General features: G+C 27.2%; 2 protein-coding genes across 3 annotated transcripts in view; one reads left to right on the top strand and one right to left on the bottom strand.

Moving 5' to 3' along the window:
- Positions 1-2768, top strand: part of LOC107448180 (uncharacterized) — a 28576-nt gene extending 25808 nt beyond the window's left edge. Inside the window, exons 5-6 of one of the 2 annotated variants that reach the window (XM_071185523.1) lie at positions 1049-1105; positions 2528-2768. In XM_071185523.1, coding sequence (XP_071041624.1) covers positions 1049-1067 — 19 coding nt within the window. In that variant the 3' untranslated portion in view covers positions 1068-1105; positions 2528-2768. The remainder of the gene's footprint in view (positions 1-1048; positions 1106-2527) is intronic. The other variant, XM_071185522.1, reaches the window with a different exon arrangement.
- A 104-nt stretch (positions 2769-2872) lies between these two features.
- On the bottom strand, positions 2873-19957 carry LOC107448174 (autophagy related protein 14). Its single transcript, XM_043052152.2, has 10 exons — positions 19581-19957; positions 18882-18944; positions 17445-17487; positions 15072-15153; positions 12285-12519; positions 10568-10737; positions 7879-8071; positions 6140-6313; positions 3802-3967; positions 2873-3081 (listed from the first exon to the last, which is right to left on the bottom strand). The coding sequence occupies exons 1-10, from the start codon at positions 19817-19819 to the stop codon at positions 3016-3018; spliced, it is 1431 nt and encodes a 476-aa protein (XP_042908086.1). The 5' UTR covers positions 19820-19957; the 3' UTR covers positions 2873-3015.
- Positions 19958-20036: the final 79 nt, after the last annotated feature.

The following is a 20036-nucleotide window of genomic DNA, read 5'->3' as shown; positions in this document are numbered from 1 at the left end:
ATTGAGTTTTTTGAAATTAGAGTTGAAAAAAAAATTAGATATAATTTTACAATCAAATATATTTGTAATTATAAAAATCGGAAAAACATGCAAAAATTTTACAATAAAACGTTCTTTTGTTTTAAAATACAGAATGTAAAAATAAATCTTTACTTTTTATAGTATTAAGATTTTGCAGTTTGTTTTTCAAAATAAACTTACTTGTAAAAATAGTTGTAAATGAAAATGTTTACATTTAAAATGTTTGCAGATAAAATTAATCTTATCAAATATATTTATGTTTGTATTTAGATGAAGTATTTTATTATGAAACTTGTACTTTGAAGAATATTAAATGCAGAACAAAATAAATTACCAGAATAAGTATTTCTTGGCAAGGAAAATTTTTTAAATTGTGAGATGTTTATAACAGATTCTAGTCCTGCAGTGGACTGAACGCTATGACACGGTTTACAGTAAGACACCGAAATCAAACATCAGACTGCGGTCAGTGACCACTTCGATCAGTCTAAGAAGGGACCAAGGATGTGCGGTATTGGCTCTCATTTAACTGTTCTACCGTAAAGTGTTTGACTTTAAGCAAGGGTGCCATTCCTTCTGCAGAGGATAAAAATTGTGATGCCATGTCTTTGAATCATCCTCAGGGATGTTTCCCATATCGTCGCCAATAGCCCATTGTGCAGCTGTAGCGCAACGTAAATAAACTACAACAACAACCGATTCTAAATTTAAGAAAGTATAAATTCAGGGAAAAAATCTACCTTAGGATTGTATAAAGAACTTTTAATTTTATAAAGAAACGAATTTTCTGTAGTTAAAAACAGCAGAATAAGTAAATACAAAAATTTAGTTACTGATCACAGTGAAGCTTTAAATGTTTTTTTTGTTCATTGAACAGAACATTTAATTTTTTAGCAGGACAACTTGTAATCATTTACATCCTTTTATCATTAAAAGATACAAAAATAAGACTTTCTGTAAAAAAAGTCCCAAATGTCATTCATTGTTTTATTGAAGCATTCATGTTAAATTTCTCATCCTGTTTCAGGAGTCCACCAGGAGAATAAAAATTTTGCAAATACCTAATTTGATATTTTAATTTGTGGTAAGTATAACTTAAATATTTCCTATTCTCAGAGACTGTAGTATATTTATAAATGATTTATATATAGTTAATATTTTATAATAAGCTCTTTTAAACCTATTCAAACACTTTATTTTACTCATCATATGCAACAATACAAACTTGTTTTGTATATGACAGTTTTGTGCATTTTTTTTGTACCATGAGTACTTATGCCATTTGTGTTTGATGCAAAATAACTAATTCTGAGCTACATTTTCAAAAATGAGCAGCGAAAAATGTGTTTCAAAAAGCAGTTACATTCTAATTTTATCAACCTAACTCTAGGATTAAGAATTTATATAAACTGAAAACATTCCTACATTTATTTATTAGAATTAAGTATTAAAGAAAGTATGTGAAAAGAAAGTCACACAAAATAAAAACATCTTTAAAGATTTACTGGCTTTCATCTTTTCAAAATTTAAATAACTTCTCAATATTACACCTTTTATTAATTAGGTACAATTATCTAATAATTAAAAAAAGGTAAAATTAAATAGTGTATATTTTAATGTATATTTTTTGCTAGCCATCTTAAATAAAAATTCTAAGTTATTCTATGAATAATCTAAATTCTGGACAGTTGTAAGGATACTCATATATTTTTTAAATTTGTATAGTTTTTATTTTTAAAGTGGTTATAAGTTCACTTAAGGAAAATAAATGTTTACATACTACTAGCATTGAAAAAAGTTTAAAATCTGCAATGTCTGCCCTTGAATCAAAAAGTGCGATCAGGTTATGCAGTCAGATTTTTTAACAAAAAATTAGCATTTTTTAAGCACTCAAAAAAAGGTTTTTAATCATTTTCCAAAAAAAAAAAAATCATAATTAGGATAGTAATAAACTTTTTTTTTTATCGTTTAAAGTTCTTAGCTATAAACATAAAATCAATAAAATTCAAAAACTTTTACATAATCATGATAAAATACCTAGTTTCTGATAAATATTGCAGAGAAAATTGTGCATTTTTTGCAATTTAGAACAACAATCGTCACGGCAAAGAAAAAATCTCTCTTTAAAAGACAGAAAATTGAGCACTTTTTACAAACCCCGAATAAATAAAAAAGCACCTTTACGGGCTTTTAAAAAACTGAAATCAGAAATAAGCACCTTTAAGCACTTTTTAAAAATGCTAAGCACGCTGTGCAATTGTTGATTCAAATGCCAACGTTGCATATCAAGTTAAAATGGAAATAAAACACTTTCAAAAGTATTAACTCATTCCTTAAAGGGACGATTGATTTTACCCAACAAACTCACTTTAACAAGTGAGTAAAAAATATACAATTATTAAGAATTTTCTAGAACAGTGCCATTGGTAATAACACAATTTAAAATGTTAACTTTTTTAGAATATTTTGCGAAGAATGTAAAACATAATTTTATCTTGATTTACAGATGTTTGAATATAAACTTTATCAAAACTTATTGGATGTGAACTACAAAATTTAACTACATTGCTACAACAAAGGCCCAAGGAAATGCATCCCTGTTTTATATTTTACTACTAAGGCCAACTATCGAATATGGACTTCAAAATTTAGTGACAGAGGTACAACAAATGCCAGCATACACTTGCCTGTTTCTTTCAATATTTATTTGAAAAATTGTCAGAATAAAGGTTTTACTTTTTTAATAAGTTTCTTTTTTTAAACTCTTTTGATCACAAAAATTAAGAGAAAAAAATGCACTACTTCAGAAGTAATTTTTGTACTGAGAATTAAAAAAAAAATGATCAATAAGTCACAAGAAAGTGATTTTATTATGAAAAATTGTTTAAAATTCATTAAAAATGAGCACCTTTACAAAAATGACTTCAGTATGTACACATTTGTTCAACATATTAACTTATATCAAATTCTTCAGATCTGGAATCACAGATAAATTTATTTCTGTCCAATGGCAGCTTTCCAAAGTGAGACCACAGATGAATAAAGGGATTCAGGGGGCTTCTAAAGTGAGAAAATAATATTTAAAATTCTTAATTTTTGTTAAATTGGAAAACAAAAAAGCGTTGACAATTCTAAGTCAGATTTAGAATTGTCCAACAAATTTCATAGATTTTTAAAATTTTGTTATACAGAAACTCTTTTGTATAGACTCACTTAAAATGAAAATAAAATATCTTGCATTTTGTAGAAAGGATCCTTTGAGCAAAAAATATTTATTACTAATTTCGGAAAAAATTACCATAACTTTCTAGTTGTATAATTATTGTAACATTTAAATGAATAATCTGTGCAAGCTTATAAATGTTCTTGAATGAGGAATTTTTAAGTAAGTCTAATTTTTTAACGCTATACTTACAGCATTGAAAGGTTATTAATTGTCCCTTTCAGGCAAAAAGGAGCTCTGAATATTGAAAAAAAAAATTAGGGATATATAGTAATCAAGCCTTGTTTTTAAGCAAAGTTACTGCAAGTTATAAATAGCGATTTATTTGATTAAATGGTAAAATAGTAACAAGATATTACCGTATTTAAATAGACTGGAAAACTCAACCTTTATTATGAGCAATTAACAATAAAGCATCAATCTTTTAATTGATGACAATTCAATCTACAACCTTTCACTTAAGTGATAAAGTACATAGTTTTAAAGCTAACTTAAATTAAAAAAATTATCACTTGGAACCTATTAAAAAAATTTTGTACTCTCTGTACAATACTAACTGGTATAGGTTCAGTTTCAGGAACTTCAAGTATGTCCTCATCAGACACATGGACAAATTCGGCTTCACTGTTATCGTTGTCACTTTCATCAATTTCAGGTAAGTCTTTGAAAATAGAATCTTCCAGCGATTCTAGTAATTCTTCTTGTTCTTCCAAGCTCAAATACCTAGAGAATAAAAACACTTATTTATACAAATCCCAGTTATATCAATCATAAAAATTTAGTCAGCCGATAACACCAATCATAAAAACTTCAAAGTTTGAAAAATAATAAAATGAAACTTGTTACATTTTATTACATTTTGAGCTTGGGTGATTTAAAATATCCTATTATGGAAATTTTTACAATCCATCTACGTGCATAAGCTTCAAAATATTTTTTTATAGCATAAACTATAATTTGTTTACGTCTCTTTATTTTTAAACAAATTTGAAGCCTGTCATTTAATCACTTTTCTTTCAACAGTGTTCTACAGCCTGTGAACAATAGATAGAAAATTTTGGCAATTGAACTAAAGACATAATATTTAAGGAAATATGGGGAGAAGGAATACAATAACAAAAAATAATTCAGCGCCAGATTCACATTAGAATAGGAGGTGCAAAATTCTTTTCTTTGCCGAAATTGATGCCCCTGACTAGAAAATGGTAAAAAAAAGATGAAAATTCAGGTCATTTACATAACTGCCAACTGTTGAGGTCGTTGGGAAAGATTTTTTTAAAGTAGAAGTTTAATAATACTTAAAACTATTATTAACTTAACTATAATATAAACTTAATAACTTAACTATAATATAAACTTAAAACTATATTACCAACACTTTAACTGCTGCACACGTTTGCAGGGAAATCTCCTTCAGGACACGTGTATCGCTGTACACAGCGTATTCTGTTAATTACTCCCACTCATATTTTAATCATGTGAGTCTCTGAATTTAATAATGCGAGTCACAAGAATAATTTCTCGCCCCATTCTTATCTCGCCACTTACATGATCAGTTTGAAGGCTTGCTGAGTAAAGAAGAGTATAACTTAACCCCAATTTGTTGAAATTTTGAAAAGAAAAATGGGAAACTTATTTTTCAGTGGGCAAGAAAGCTTTAACGAGGCTCACAATAATTTTCTTAATAAACCATTTTTGTATTACTTTTATAACAATTTAATGGTTTTGTTACTTCCTGAGAAATATCTTTCAAAATGCATACGGATATCTTTCGCAAGTAGTCAAATAAGTGTCACCACAATATTGGTGAAGCAGTCTGATCAGAAACTTTGATGCGGCAGTCAACATGTTAAAGCAGTGCTCCCTAAACTTATTTCTGAGGGAAGAGTTTAATTGTATTTTTATACACGTCGTCAAAACAAAACTTAATTACATGTGCAGCATTGCTGTGGTTCTAAGTGACAGCTCCCAGTTAACCTCTCATCCACGGAAAGTTGTACAAACCCGAAAGAAAGACAACTCAGCAAATAAATTGGAAATAATTTAATGTTCTTCAGATGGCCCAGTACTGGTCCATGGCCCAGGGGTTTGAAACAGCAGCTTTAAAGCATATCTAATCTACAAATGTTCAGATTGATTGAAATAAATTAAAATTCATTAGTTAAAATGTAAATATTACCACCATTAAGAAAAAAAATTATCATCTACTGTACAAATTGGCACCAATGTATTTAATACATTTTTAAAATTGAATGCAATTGAATAAAAAATAATTTGTGAGAATCACATTACTAAATATAAATAGATAATTATTTCTTATGTTTTTCAAAATATAAATTGATAAATATTTCTTATCTTTTTTAATCACTGAATCGGAATTAGAAAACTAGAATCTAATACCTTACCTTTTTCTTTCTTAAATAAAAAATAAATTAGCATGCTATTTCAAAAGAATTGAAGAACTTTGATAACAAATGTGCTAAACACATAAAAAATTTTTTAATTAGAAAATACAAAGAGAGACAATTACCGTAATTTCATAAATATAAAACTTTACAGATCAACTAGAAATATTTTTCATTCTTCATGAATGCATTGGAAAACTGAACACTGTTTACGAATGAATTTTTTTTTTTTTTTTTTACGGTTGAGCTAAAGAATGGGTTATTTAACATTTTTTGTTGTATATAAAGGAAAGATGAGACGTTCTTACTTAAACTCTGACATAAATGCTGAAGAAGCTCACTCAACAAAAATATTAGTCTGATAAAACTGGCTGTAAAATCTAAGACAGTATTAAATGCTTTCTGTTACATACCTTCATCTACTCATCCCTATAATTATAATATAAAAAATACAAGGGAAATTTATAATTTTTAAAAAATCAGTATTTACCTCCTGCTGTCCTTATTTTTCGATTCAATTAGCAATAGAAGATTAGACACAGTTCTATGAGCACTTAGCTCAGATAAATTGATATTCTGTGATAGACAAAGATTAATTATGTTTGCATTCAGTTTGGCAACATTAGGAGAGAATCTTTGAATATATTCATCTCTATAGAAATCACTGAAAATAAATAACAGATTCAGGAATTACTTTTTCTAGAATATTTGCATTTATACATATACAGACATGCCAACTGCACCAGACTTTACAAAATATTTTAAAAAATAAATAAATAACAAACAGTAGAGAACTATAAATTAAAATTTGTAGATTTTTGGTTATTTTCCAAATTTTAAAACTTCCCAACTCAATACAACATAATTGCAGCTAAGTGACATTTCAGAAAAGTCATTGAATTATTTAGAGACAGTGGTGAGTAAAAATCCTAAAAATCAAATTTATAAAACAAGAATAATACATTAAATACTAGCACTTGAAAATAATTATCCACAGTCTTGGAGCAAGTTGGCATCTCCATATATACATATTAATTAATAAAATTTGATATATCATTTTGCAAAACTACAGAATTAAAACTAAAGCAGTAAAAAGCTTTTTTTTTTGTACTTTAAAAATAGTTTTTCAAAGTCAAAGTAGATTATGATGAGTAAATTTTTTTTATATTAAAAAATAATGAAATGAGTTTTGAAATTATTCAGTAAAAGATCAAAAATTGTCTTTTCCAAATTTCATAATGATAATTATGATATATAGAGTAATACAAAATAATGAAAGTATTGATTTATATATATATATACACTCAAGAGTCTTTACATTATGACCACCCTCCATCTATAACAATGGGCTCGCCTAGGTTTTCATGGTTTTTCGCCCAGGAACAATGTTTTCATGGGGCACATTAGATCCACAATCCTCATAGAACAATCCCTGACATCTGTAAGCTACTTGAACATAGTTGCAGACCAGGTTCACCCATTCATGGCAACTGTTTTTATTGCGGGGGATGGTGCTTACCAACAGGATAATGCACCATGTCATAAGGGTCGAATTGTCGAGGAACATTCCAGAGACTTTCAAGTCATGTCTTGGCCCCAAATTCACCTGACATTAATCCAATAGAGCATTTATGGTCCTACTTGGAAAACCAAATTCGCGCGGCCACGCTACCCCCTCGAAATGTGAGGGAATTGCAGGACCAGTTGGTGAGCGCTTGGTACCAGATACCTCAGACTACCTATCAGCACCTTGTGGAATCAATGCCATGGCGGGTGCTAGCAGTTTTGAGGGCTAAAGGTGGTCTTACATGTTATTAGCAGGGTGGTCATAAGGTAATGGCTCTTCGGTGTACATATATATAGTATTTTTCTCTAAAAAATAATAAATATAACAAAACTTAAAATACTTTTCATTAAAATGAATTGCAAGTAAAAAATACTTCCACAAATGAAAGAAATCTTATTAAATGAAATAAATAATCCCAGACATGGTTATTTTTTAAAACTAATAAAAACCATTAGGTTTACACCTTGGTTTAAACCAGTCTAATGATAATATAGGCTCGACAAGATATGCCTTTAGGTTTAATTTTTAATCAAGTACAAAATGTTGTCATACAGGAGAAGAATTACATTGGTTAATTATCTTCAAAATGTCAAAAAGTTAAAAAGATAATCAAAATACATATTCCAGATAAAATCACAACTTTGAATATCTTTACAACTTACTTAATACTTGATCGTTTTGGCAAATGAACATCCATGTAAAAAGCTAGTATGTTTACTAATTGAGCTGTGTATGAAAGGGCACCACTAATGCCATAGGCAACATCATACAGATGTTTATCTGCATTGGAGAGATTATCTCTAGAAATGCCTTCAACATAATCTGCACTAGAGGTTAGGCTTGAAAAAGATGAACCTTCAAGAAAAGAAAAAAATTAAAATTTAGACTTTTCTGACAACTTTTTTAAAACCGTTAAGCAAGCTGTAAAGAACACAAACATAATACATTAAAAAAATAACAATAAAGAAACAAAATTAACAAGAAACAACTCATTATAAAAACTGCTCAAATTTCGAAGAGAATTTAAGATTATTGGAAGAAGAAATTAGTTACTATGAAGGTACTTTATAGAACCAGTTAAGACAAAAAAAAAAAAAAAAAAAAAAAAAAAAAAAAAAAAAGGAAATAAATAAAAGATAAAAAAGCACTTTGATGCAATATTTATTTTATAATATACTTTATACTAATCACAAATACTCTTAATTATGAATAATTTCATAACATTTCACAGTTTTAGTTATTTATATCTTAGCTTGTGTCTAGTAAGCTACAATACACAGATCAAAATGATTATGAAAATAAATATGAAAATATCAAATAAAAAATTGAAAAGTTTAATTAAAAATACACCAAAATACAATATCTACCACATACTATGACTGGATCATTAATTTTTAATCTGCATTGGTAAAAATGAAATAAACATAAATTAAAAAAATATATTTATAATATGTTATTAAAATTTTGTTTGTATGCAAATTGTACACATAACAGGGTAAAAAAAAAAAATCAAAATTGTTACATGCCCTACTGCATATGTTAGTTTGCGATATGATAGTAACACATCAAATGAAGCTTTTACATGCCAAAGCACTTCTTTTTGAATGTATATTAACCTTCCGTTAGTCGCGCACTTGTTTCCGACATGGTTAATCGCGTTGCACCTATGAGGTGTTTCTGATTTTTTGAAAGCCAAATGAAATTTAGTCTAGTTTAAATAGTTAATTGTTACCAATTTAAGACTCTTTAGAGAGATAAATATCAAAAAACTTATTTAGCGAAGTACCGAAGATAAATTTTTCTTGCTCCCGCGTCGGATCTCTTCCTCCATCACAAGATGTTCAACCAATTAACGCAAGAAGGTTCTGCGGTTTTTTACTCCGTAACCATTTTCTGTGTATATAACTTGACCATTTATACCTGCTACGTTGAGAAGGACAGAAAATGAGATAAAATATATATATTTAATTCATAAAAATATTATATCCATAATACTTGCGTCAATGGTCGCGCTGCACCAGAGGGGTGATTTGAGCGGTTCCAACTCTCCATCGACATGTTCTAAGGTCGGTTTTACACGGACATTTGAGTAATCCAAAGTTAGGAACATAACATTAGGCTCGACCCCCGGAAAAATCTATTGACGGCAAAGGAGGTGGAAGTGCAGTAGGGATGCACCTGTGAGGTGCGCGCGACTAACGGAAGGTTAATATAAACATTAAGTTGTATCTAATAACAGAAAGACAAAGCAGTTAAAGAAAACATATACATTTTATATTGTTAAACAAACTTTACAATAATAATAATAAAAAAAACAAAACAACTATTACATTTTTGAATATCTTTAAAGATTTGAATCAGTTATCAACTTTAGAGTTATTAAATGGATAACCCACTTGCTTTCGATTGCAACTTTTGCATTTATTATTTTATTATGTAAAAATTTGGGAAACTTTCTTTTAATAAAAAAAAAAGTATGATTAGGGAAATAAAACAAAAAAGCTAACTGTTAAATTTCTATTTATAATCAAAATTTGAGGAACAGCTTCATTGGTATTTACAGGATTTATGATAAAATACTTAAATGAACGATTCGAATTATTACATGCTTGGGCATGTCCGGCAAAATAATTTCACAGCACTCATACATAATTTAAATAATTTGGCAGATTAAGAAAGAACTGCTTTTTCACAGGCACTACAGCCTGTTACAAAACAAGGCTGTCACAAGTAGTTTTTCCACAATGTTCCTCAAATTTCCCTTATAGATGTCTCTTTCAGCAGAGCTGAGTTCTCTGATTGGCAGCTTTCCTTGTTTTCTAAGTCCAAATGGATTAGTAAATGTGAGTTTTTACAGTAAATGCTGTCAATTTGAAATAAAAAAAAGGACTACCAATGTCAGTAAGTCACGATGGGTAATAAAAGTTATTTTAAGTAACTGTCTTAAAATAACTTTGATTTGAATCAATAATTGCAATTACGTTTAAACAACTACAACTAAACAAATAATGCTGACACAGAGACCTCTGACAAATATCCCTTTTTATAAAATTTTGTTGTTACAGAAATATTTTTTTTCAATTGGTTTTTCAGAAGTTCTTCCAATCAATCGTACAAAGTATCACACTGACTACAAAAGCAGAACTATAGAAATGACTATCTGACCAAGCTCTACTTTAGTTTTTCTTGAATTACATGCCAGTCCCCCTAAGTAGGGGATAAATCAAACTAAACTTTATGGGTCTTTAACATTTAACCTCAAGCCTAAAAGCAGTTTTGATACGAAAAAAACAAAAAAAAACAAACTATTTTTAAAGATATTAATTAAAACCAAATTTTTATAAGACTTACACCATGTAGGATAAGCAGAATAATCTCCAGTAACAGGAATACATGGCTCAACTATTTTATATTGCATTTGATCCGTTGGATTGCCAGCAATAACCCATTGACCTTGAACATAGGTGGTTTTTTGAGCTTCTTCTAACTCAGTCTCCGCGAACTGACCTTCACCTCGGTAACTAAAAATACAAACTGTTAGAGTGGACAGTATTTTTTTCCTTTCTTAAAATAATCAACTAAACTATGTAGCTTTTTTAAAATAAAAGCTTTTAAAATACAATATAATGACAAATTTAGCAAAAGTTAAAAAATATTATTGTGGAACAATTTGAATGCAAAATACCAACTTTTAAAGAGTAGGCATTCGTTACCAAGAACTTCAATAACTTGAAAGTTTAATTGTACAAAAGAGATTAGTTGTAAAATCATGAAAATGTAAAGCAATAATTTAATTTATATAACATACAATATACAGGAAATTAATATTAAACTGAGTTACATTTGATAATGAACAAAATGAGTGGGAAACTCAAAATATTAATAGATTTTTTTTCTAGTAGTTCTGAATAATTTGTTTTTTAGAATAATAGTTAATTAGCAATACGAAATAACATAAAACTAACAAAAAACAAACTTTATTTAAATTATAAACAATAAAACATGATTTTTAAATGCATAAAAATAAATTATAATTCTAGAAAAATATTAATAAATCAAGGCAATATTTCTGATCAATTTGCTTGAACGAAGAAAAAAAAATTGGCATGGATTAGTAAAATTTTTAAATCTGGAATGCAGGAAATTTACTAGTTTTAATCTAAAAAAGAAAAAAAAATCCTATAAAAATGATAATAAAAGTTAAAAATCAAAATTAATAACAAATAAAAAACAAATCATAATAATAAAAAATGAAAAACAATCATAGAAAATATACTCTAGTAAAAGAATAACATTTAAATCCTAACCAATATATGGAAATGGTAGTTTCTGACTATATATCAATATCACTGCAGCATGTGTGGAGCGAATGACTTTTTTTGCTAAATAATTTAAAATGTATAGAAAAATAAAAGTAATTTAAAAAAAAAAAGAGAGAAAGAGATATGTTGACAAATTATATCTTTTTTTTTTTGGTGCTCTTTAAATATAAGTATATACTATACTTATTTTCTATTTTTATCTTTATTTTTAATAAAAGTAATTAAAAATAAAGATAAAAATAGAAGATAAGTATAGAATCACCTACTCTTAGTGCCAACCTTTAAAAAAAAAAAAAAAAAAATGAGAGAGAGAGAGAGATATGTTGACAAATTATCTCTCTCTCTCTCTCTCTCTCTTTTTTTTGGTGCTCTTTAAATATAAGTATCAATATATTTTTCTTCATGCGAAATTGATAGACACCCAGAAAGCAACATGTGAATACACATTGTTAGGCTTATTAAGATGTCTAGTTTTCTATTTTAATTGTTACACATATATATCTTGATCATGTGAGCTTTTTACACACAATAAATAAAAATAAAATTATCTTCAAGCACAAGATTTAGTAAATAAGTACAATACATTTTTTAAATATATAAATGGAAAAAAAAAAAAGTTAAACTACAAGAGTTAAAAAAAAAAGGAATAAATGAAAAAAATATGCAAATAACCAGTAAGTTTTTGCTAAATTCGAAACAGTTTGCAATTAATTTTTCTTATACCAATAACAATGACTTTCACTTACCGAGGTGGAGGAACTTTAGATATAGGGAAAATATGTGTGACTAATTCTTTAACTCTACAATTAACAACAGACTGTAAGGCACATTGCTTGGTATTAAGATCAGATTCACAAATACTTAGTCTAGCATGATTCAATTTCACTGTTTCTCTCCTTTTTCTTTGCTGTAGAGAAAGCTCTTCTTGTTCCTGATTTAATTTGCTTTTCTTACTTTTTATTACTTCAATTCTTTTCTGTCCTATGTGGGGGAAAAAAAGGTTGATTAAACCTGGATAAAAAAAGGCTTTCTTTTCATTTAAATCTAATTTTTAAAAATTTGAACTGTATATCTATATATTTTTTTAGCAATTAAATGTATTAATGATCCTTTATTTAACAACAATACACAAACTAAAATACATAAATTTCCTCATCTACTATTATTTTTCTACTATAATTGTATATACTATTATTTTTAATATTAATAATAATGATAGCAATATAATTGCTAACATTGTTATATAACTAACCACAGTATAAATGCTATCTTAGTAATTTGGTACTCAAGATTTGCCCCATAATCAAAAGTAAATTAATTTAAACCAACATTCTGCAGCTCTAAATTTTCCAATTCTTCAGGGCTATTTAAATTTTTTAAGAGTCATTTAAACTTTTTAAGGCTTAATATAAAAAATATATACTGAGGATTTTCAGGCTTTTAATTTCAGGATGATTTTATAAATATGGATAATTTGTGTCTGGGCAATAATTTTATTTAAATAAATTAAATTCAATTAAATTTTTTAAATGTAAATTTTATTTAAAATTGGGTTAGTAATTCTTGTCATTTCAATATCTAATAATTATAACATACTAATACCTAAAATTCATTTTCACAATTAAAATACTATTGCTGTAGAAAACTATTCGCGGCATTAAAATACATTTACAATGATTTAAGAACAAATATGAAGGAGGACTTCAGATTCAATTCTTTACTTAAAACTGAACAAATAACTGAACTGTTTATTGAATTAAATTCAGTTTGTATTTACTGAGTGAGCTGATAATTATGTTATTATTTTTTTATTGTGAAAATTTAAAATTGAAATCTGAAACTTATAAAACAAGCTTAAATCTGTAGTAAAATTACTGGTGTCGTTGCAGAGCTGAATCTTTAGCTTGGAGTGGAACTAACCTATCGAAAATATTTTAGCTCTGGAGCTTATTTAAATATGACTTTAAAACGATAAACAAACATCAAATTCATAAGTTTTAAAAACACTTTGTTCTTAAATAAATATAAAATTATTTGAGTTTAATTAAAATATTTATTAACTGATACTAAAAGAGCAAATGAAAATTTATAATTTAAAAGTTACACTCTATTTTTATCTATCTCTTTTTATATTATCTCTTTATCCTTATTCCTTAGTTTAAATCTTCACTATTGATAAATGTCAGTCGTAACCTTTTACAAAAGAAATAACGCAAAATTCTACAAAACTAATTCACCATTTTATTATTCTTTTTCATCCATTGTTCAAAAAAAAAACCAAAACAAAAAAAAATGATCATATCTATAATATCAAGCTTTTAGCTCGCAACATCAGAAAATGCGTGTTATTACATCACGTGACCCTGACAATAAAGTTAGACATAAAAAAATATTACTATCATAAAAATAAAGAAAAAAAATTTTTACCTTAAAAAATGTGTTTTCGGTGTTTTTGCACAAGTTAAGTTTTTGTTGTCATGGTTTGCATAAGTTAAATAAATTAAATTATGTCAACCCTGGCAAAAAATAACAGAAGTTGGTAATAAAACTATTCAAGAATGGTATGCAATAATTATAAAACATGACATAGTAATAAATAAGATAAATGTCAAAAGAGAATAATTAGATTAAATTACATCAAACACCACAGACATTTTTCAATCAAGAGTAAGGTTGAGAAAAATTTTAAATGATAAAAAAATTCAAACATTTACATTCTTTAAATAAAAACATTAAGATAAAAGCCTAGAGAACAAAAATTTAACTATTACAGCATTTTAAACTGACATAACAGTGTCTCTTTTGGATTCCTGCATAAACTAAAGAAAAATATCCCTTAATATTTTAGTTTCTAGAAAACAGTAATGAAGTATAGTTGATTTGTTGTCCTTGCCAGAGTTGTGTTCATTATTGAACACGTATAAACCTTTAAACAATTTAAAACCTTAACTCTTGGTTTGAAGTGTAATACTTGCAATTTTTAAAAAATTTAATTGAATATTATACTAGTAAATAGATTAAATTTCACTATATGAGTAGGTGTCAAGTTGGGGTAAAAAAAAACATGTTTAACTGTAAAAACAATAGCTGTGAAACACACATTTTTCTAATCTTTTCAACTTTTGAATTTGATTAATTCAATTCTAATCAATTGAAACTTTTATAAGATAGTTATCATTAGTATAGATAGCAGATCATCATCGTATATATATATATCTACATCATTTGCATAGATAGCAGGTCATCATCAACTTATGTACATCATTTTTATAATTAGCAGGTTTGCATTTTCAATTTATTTCATTCAATGCATGCTAAAAGATGCAATGTTTTTAAATGAATTTTTTAATGACAAAAAAATACTTTGAAGACAAAATATGTTTTGTAACAGTCTAATTTAGAGATATTTTTTTTAATGTATTCTCTCGTATACATTTTTATTTTATACAGAAATGAATAAAATTGCCAGAATAAATTCATACACTGGTAATGAATTTATCCATATCAAAATAAATGAGAAATTGAAAGCATACCTTTTGAGATTTCAATTTTGACATCTTTTATATTTCTCTTTAAGTTCTTAACTTTTTCTTTAGCAAACTGGATGCTAAGCTTCTAAAAGAAATATATTAAAAATATATTAATATATAGTGTATGTTAAAATTATATATTTTTTTTAATTAGTGCTTTCTATTTTTTTTTCTTACAATACATTTATTAAGCAGGAATGCTCATATACTTTCTGAGGGCAAGATATAAAAACTAAACGATTTCATGTTTAGGAGTAATTTTAAGAGGACTTTTCGTCACAAATTCTGTTTAATTTTGATTGGTCTTTTAAGTTCAGAGAAAAGTGAGCACTAGTAAACCTAGAGTGAATCATAAAGTTTCAATTTTGAATTTTTTTTCCTTCATAATATCAAAATGCAAAAAAAATTATTTTAGGATTACTTCCCTACTGCAAAATCTTACTCTAAACTGTTAACGTTTAGTACTTTTAAGAAATGGTTCATGATTATGGTTACTAGGTTCTGGTTTACTCTAGTTTCATGGTTTACTCTAGGTTTACTTGAACTTATTTTTCCTATACTTTAAAATTTAAATTACTTATATAAGTGAAAGATAATTTGCTACAAAATGTTTCTCTGCTAGTTTAGTGTCCTCTTAACATGAAGTTGTAATTGTAAAAATAAGGAGTGTATTTAGATTAATTGTATTGAGATGAATGACAAAAATTAAAATTTTTTTTTACTCAGATGCATAGTAAAGATAAGAATAAGTAACCGGAAATATTTAATGTAAATAAATCAAGACAGACATAGATAAAAGATTACAGACAAATTATTACAACAAATACAAAACAGGGAAAACAAACAGAAAATCAAAAGATTTTATTTACTTAAGAAATAAAGTTACTTCTTTAAAAATTAGATATAATGAAAAAGTTTGTTTTTTGAATTAGTTAAGTACTCTAATACAAAAAAATTCAAAAATGTTCATTCTTTTATGTTTTTATTAATATTTGAAACAGTATTATGGGTCAAAATGGGCAATGCCTGTATAGTAATATTCTAAAATTAAATTTTTTTTTTTTAATTTAGTAAAAAAATTAAATTTAAAATGGATTATCAAAAAATTATGTAGCAATTACTATGTAACAATTATGTATAACATTTTATTAATGAAATACATATTTATATTCATTAATACACATACATACACTGCAAAATTTTCAAGATTTATCAGAAAATTTTATTTTTAAATTTAAAACATGCAAATTGAAGTTTACTAATAAGATAGTTATAGCATGTAATTAAAAAGAGTTATTTGCAACCCATTTAAGATTCAGCAACGGAGAAAAAAATACATTATAATTAGAAAATATCAGCTTTAAAAAAAACAAAACAATTGTATGTCAAAGTTGTATTGACAATGGTTTGCGAGACCAAATAAGTTCTTGTAAATTTTTTTTTCTCAACAGTTTGTCCCTGATCTAAATTGAGATGAGCAAACAAGAAAAGAAAAACTTTAGTTTTTCATCGTTGTAGGCAAATATATTGGTATAGAACAGAAATGAGTTCAGGCTTGCTTTTGAAGGTCAGAGCACGAAGAACTTTAATTTGAGTACAATCAAGCTAAAAATACGAAGTATTACTTAGAATCACTAAATTATATTTAATGAATACCTTTTGTGATAGAACATATTTTTACAGACAAGAATTAAGATATAAGAGAGGCCCCTTGCTCACTAATGTTATCCTAACCCCTGACAGTGCTTGCTTGAGAAACATTCACGTTGCATTGAATACATTTTGTTTACTACCAGACTTAATAGAATTTCTCACTGTGTCATTTAAAAGCCATAAATTTGCCCCACTAACTCCATTTGCATTTCATCAACCCGTCAGGGAACAATATTCTAACACCTGGAATAGCACCGAAAGAAATTCCAAGGGAACTAAAACAATAATTAAAAAAGGAAATCAAAATCTTAAGGTGACTAAAAGCCATTTAATGTTAGAACAGAAGTAGAAGATCACTGTAAATTTTGTATACTTCATAAATTTTAAATTTTTTATACTGTTAAAAAATTTTATACTTTAAATTTTTTATACTTTTAATAACTGAATCAAATACTGGCTTAAAAGTAGTATAAAAGTTTATAAAATTTTTATTATGAATCTCAGACATGCCCAAACTTGAAGCATATTTTCAAACATAGAAGGTATTGAAAAAAACATAGAAGGTATAGAAACAAACATATAATGTATAGAAAACGACATCCTACATAATTTTACATCCCAAAAATAAAAATTTGTATCAGAATTTTGTTGTTCCTATGTCACAATCAGTCTTGAGGAATAAATTAAAACACAACATTTTTGAAATTTAAAAATATTATTTACCAAATCTTCTATTTCTTTCTTTTTGGCAAGAGCAGTTTCATATCTGGAAGGAAAAAAACAAAAAATTTATTCAAATGTTCAATAAAAAATTATTTAATACATAAAATTTTTTTTTTGACACAGGAAAACACCAACCTTTTATAGTTTCATATATATATATATATCAATTTATGACCTATTTAACGAAAATACAAGTCATTTCCACAGACGAGACAGAGCAAAAGCAAACTAATAGTTAATTAAATTTTTGTTTTCTTAATTTTTTTATTGTTTATTAAAAAATTTTTATTTCACATTTATTTTTTTGTTTTTCTTAATTTTTTTATCATTCATTAACTGAATCTGTTGCAATTGTGCCACTATTTTTCATATAAACTAATAGATAAAAAAAAAGGCACTTATTTAAAGTTATCTAAATCAAATTTGTTTCGAAACTCTATTTTTCTAATCTTAAACTTATTCAATTAAATTATTCAGTTTCATACATTGTTTATAATTTCTATAATTAATCTCATAAATATCTTCCCGCAGTGGACTGATCCTTAAGACACGGTTCCCAGCAGATCACCGAAGTCAAGCATCACTGGCTACGGTCAGTGTGCGGGTGGGTGACCACTTGGATCAGTCTGCGTAGGGACCGAGGGTGTGCGGTATTGGTCCTCGTTAAACTGTGCTACCGTAAAGTGCTCGACTTCGCGCGCAGGTCGTCGGGCTACCGAAGCGGGGGCGCCATCCCCTCCGCAGAGGATCAAAATTGTGATGGCGTGTCTTCGGCTCATCCTCCGGGATGTTTCCCAGACCGTGGCCAATAGCCCATTGTGCAGCTCTAGTGCGACGTAAATTAACAACAATCATAAATATCTTTGATATTCCTCATGCTAAGCATGATGATCAAACACTACCGATTGAACTCAGTATTTTACAGTGGGTAGCAATTAATTACCATCCCCATAGAGAAACAAGTTTTTAATAGAAATTTAGTGAGAAATTTTATGTATTGCCAATCAAAATGGCTACAGGAGACATAGAGCAGAATACCCTACCTATGGCAACACTTCCAATGCTTTCACTATAAGCGTGTAGAGAGTCATAAATGGAAGTGTGTTAGTTTCTGTCTCTATTTTCAAATAGATTAGATTGAAAACTTCTATGTGAGGCAATTATATGGAACTGAAAACTACATTTTAAAATAGTTCTATAAGAAAGTATTGTGAAAATTTAAAAAAAAATATTTGTGATAGTTTATTACGGAAAATATTGTAGAACATTCCCATACAACTGAAAAGAGGGAAGGGTTTGGATCAATACATGGAACCAGTCCTTTACAGATGGTGTATTCCGATCGCGAATTGTATATAACAGAAAACAAGTAGCTCAAAACCGTATCAATATTTGATCAGGTTCTTTTCAATTGCTCTAAAGAATAAAAACACAAACCTTTCTAGAATTACGGATTTTTCTTCTTCCAATTTATATTTTTTAGGCTTTTTGTCAGCAAACCTAAAAAACAAAACAATTAATCAATATGAAGAAATAGATAATGGAAATATTTCAACTACTTTAACAATAAATACTTAACTATTATTTAGTTATCACATTCTTAAAGTATATGTAAACCGAGCAAAATTTTTTAAACAGTCATTATTTATAAAATATCCTAGCCCTTAATTTTCTGAGAGTTCTTCATTAATTATGCTATACATCAAACATTTCATTTTAAAAACTAAACAAAGTAAAAGAGCCAGATAAAATAGAGTAAAGGAAAAAATAATATAGATCAAAATTGTAAGCAATATATTTCTGAAGATAGTAAAAAATATTTGTAACAAACTTTAAGCATAAATTTTTAAATTTATTCATTATTTTAAAAAATTAAGTAATTTATCATTAGTTATATTAAACGCAAATTTTTTTTTTATATTGTATAATTATATTTAAGCAATTAATCTGCTTAAAAATAAAATGTCCCTAAAATGTATATTTAGTCGTGTATATTAGGTTATACACTTTAAAAAAAAAAAAAAAAGACTATTTTAATGAGTCATTTAATTAATATACACAAACAAGGAAAAAATATTTATACAAGACAAAAAATATTAAATTAGACAAAAATTAAATTTTTTAAGTATACAAGACCTTGACAGGAGATGGCTAAACATGAAAGACCTTTCTAAACATTTTTTTTTCGAGTATGTGAAATTTCCATTCCTAACGCAATCAGCACAATAAAAGTTTTTGGAAAATTCATTGCATAATGGACATCTTGTATGAATTCCGTCTAGCTTATTCTCCGTTGCATCATTTACAACAATGCATTCGTGGAAATCTAAATCAGAAAAAGTGTATTCATATTTATTTCTCTTGGAGTTCGCCATTAAAGTTAATACATTTTCAAATTCGTATTACTCTTCTCGTCCGTCTTTGTTTTGTGTTGTGTTTTGTTTTGAAAACTCAAATTAGAGGTAACACTCTGACACACATCTCTCTGTATGACATGTATGATTCTAACCTAACCAACACTAGGTAGCGCTAAATACGAAACATTATTAAAATTTTTATTAAATAAAAAATAAGATGATTCATCAAGCTCAA

The sequence above is a fragment of the Parasteatoda tepidariorum genome, chromosome 9 (assembly GCF_043381705.1).
Source record: "Parasteatoda tepidariorum isolate YZ-2023 chromosome 9, CAS_Ptep_4.0, whole genome shotgun sequence".
Classification (NCBI taxonomy): Eukaryota; Metazoa; Arthropoda; class Arachnida; order Araneae; family Theridiidae; genus Parasteatoda; species Parasteatoda tepidariorum.
This window is presented reverse-complemented; position numbering and strand designations above follow the sequence as displayed.

What these genes read in the sequence shown, in the direction of transcription:
- LOC107448174 (XM_043052152.2), bottom strand. Translation starts at nt 19,819, where the DNA reads ATGGCGAACTCCAAGAGAAATAAATATGAATACACTTTTTCTGATTTA. An exon ending in AAATCCGTAATTCTAGAAAG is followed by an intron (nt 17,488 to 18,881) that starts GTTTGTGTTTTT and finishes TTTTCCTTCCAG; the next exon opens with ATATGAAACTGCTCTTGCCA. An exon ending in AGAAAGAAATAGAAGATTTG is followed by an intron (nt 15,154 to 17,444) that starts GTAAATAATATT and finishes TATTTCTTTTAG; the next exon opens with AAGCTTAGCATCCAGTTTGC.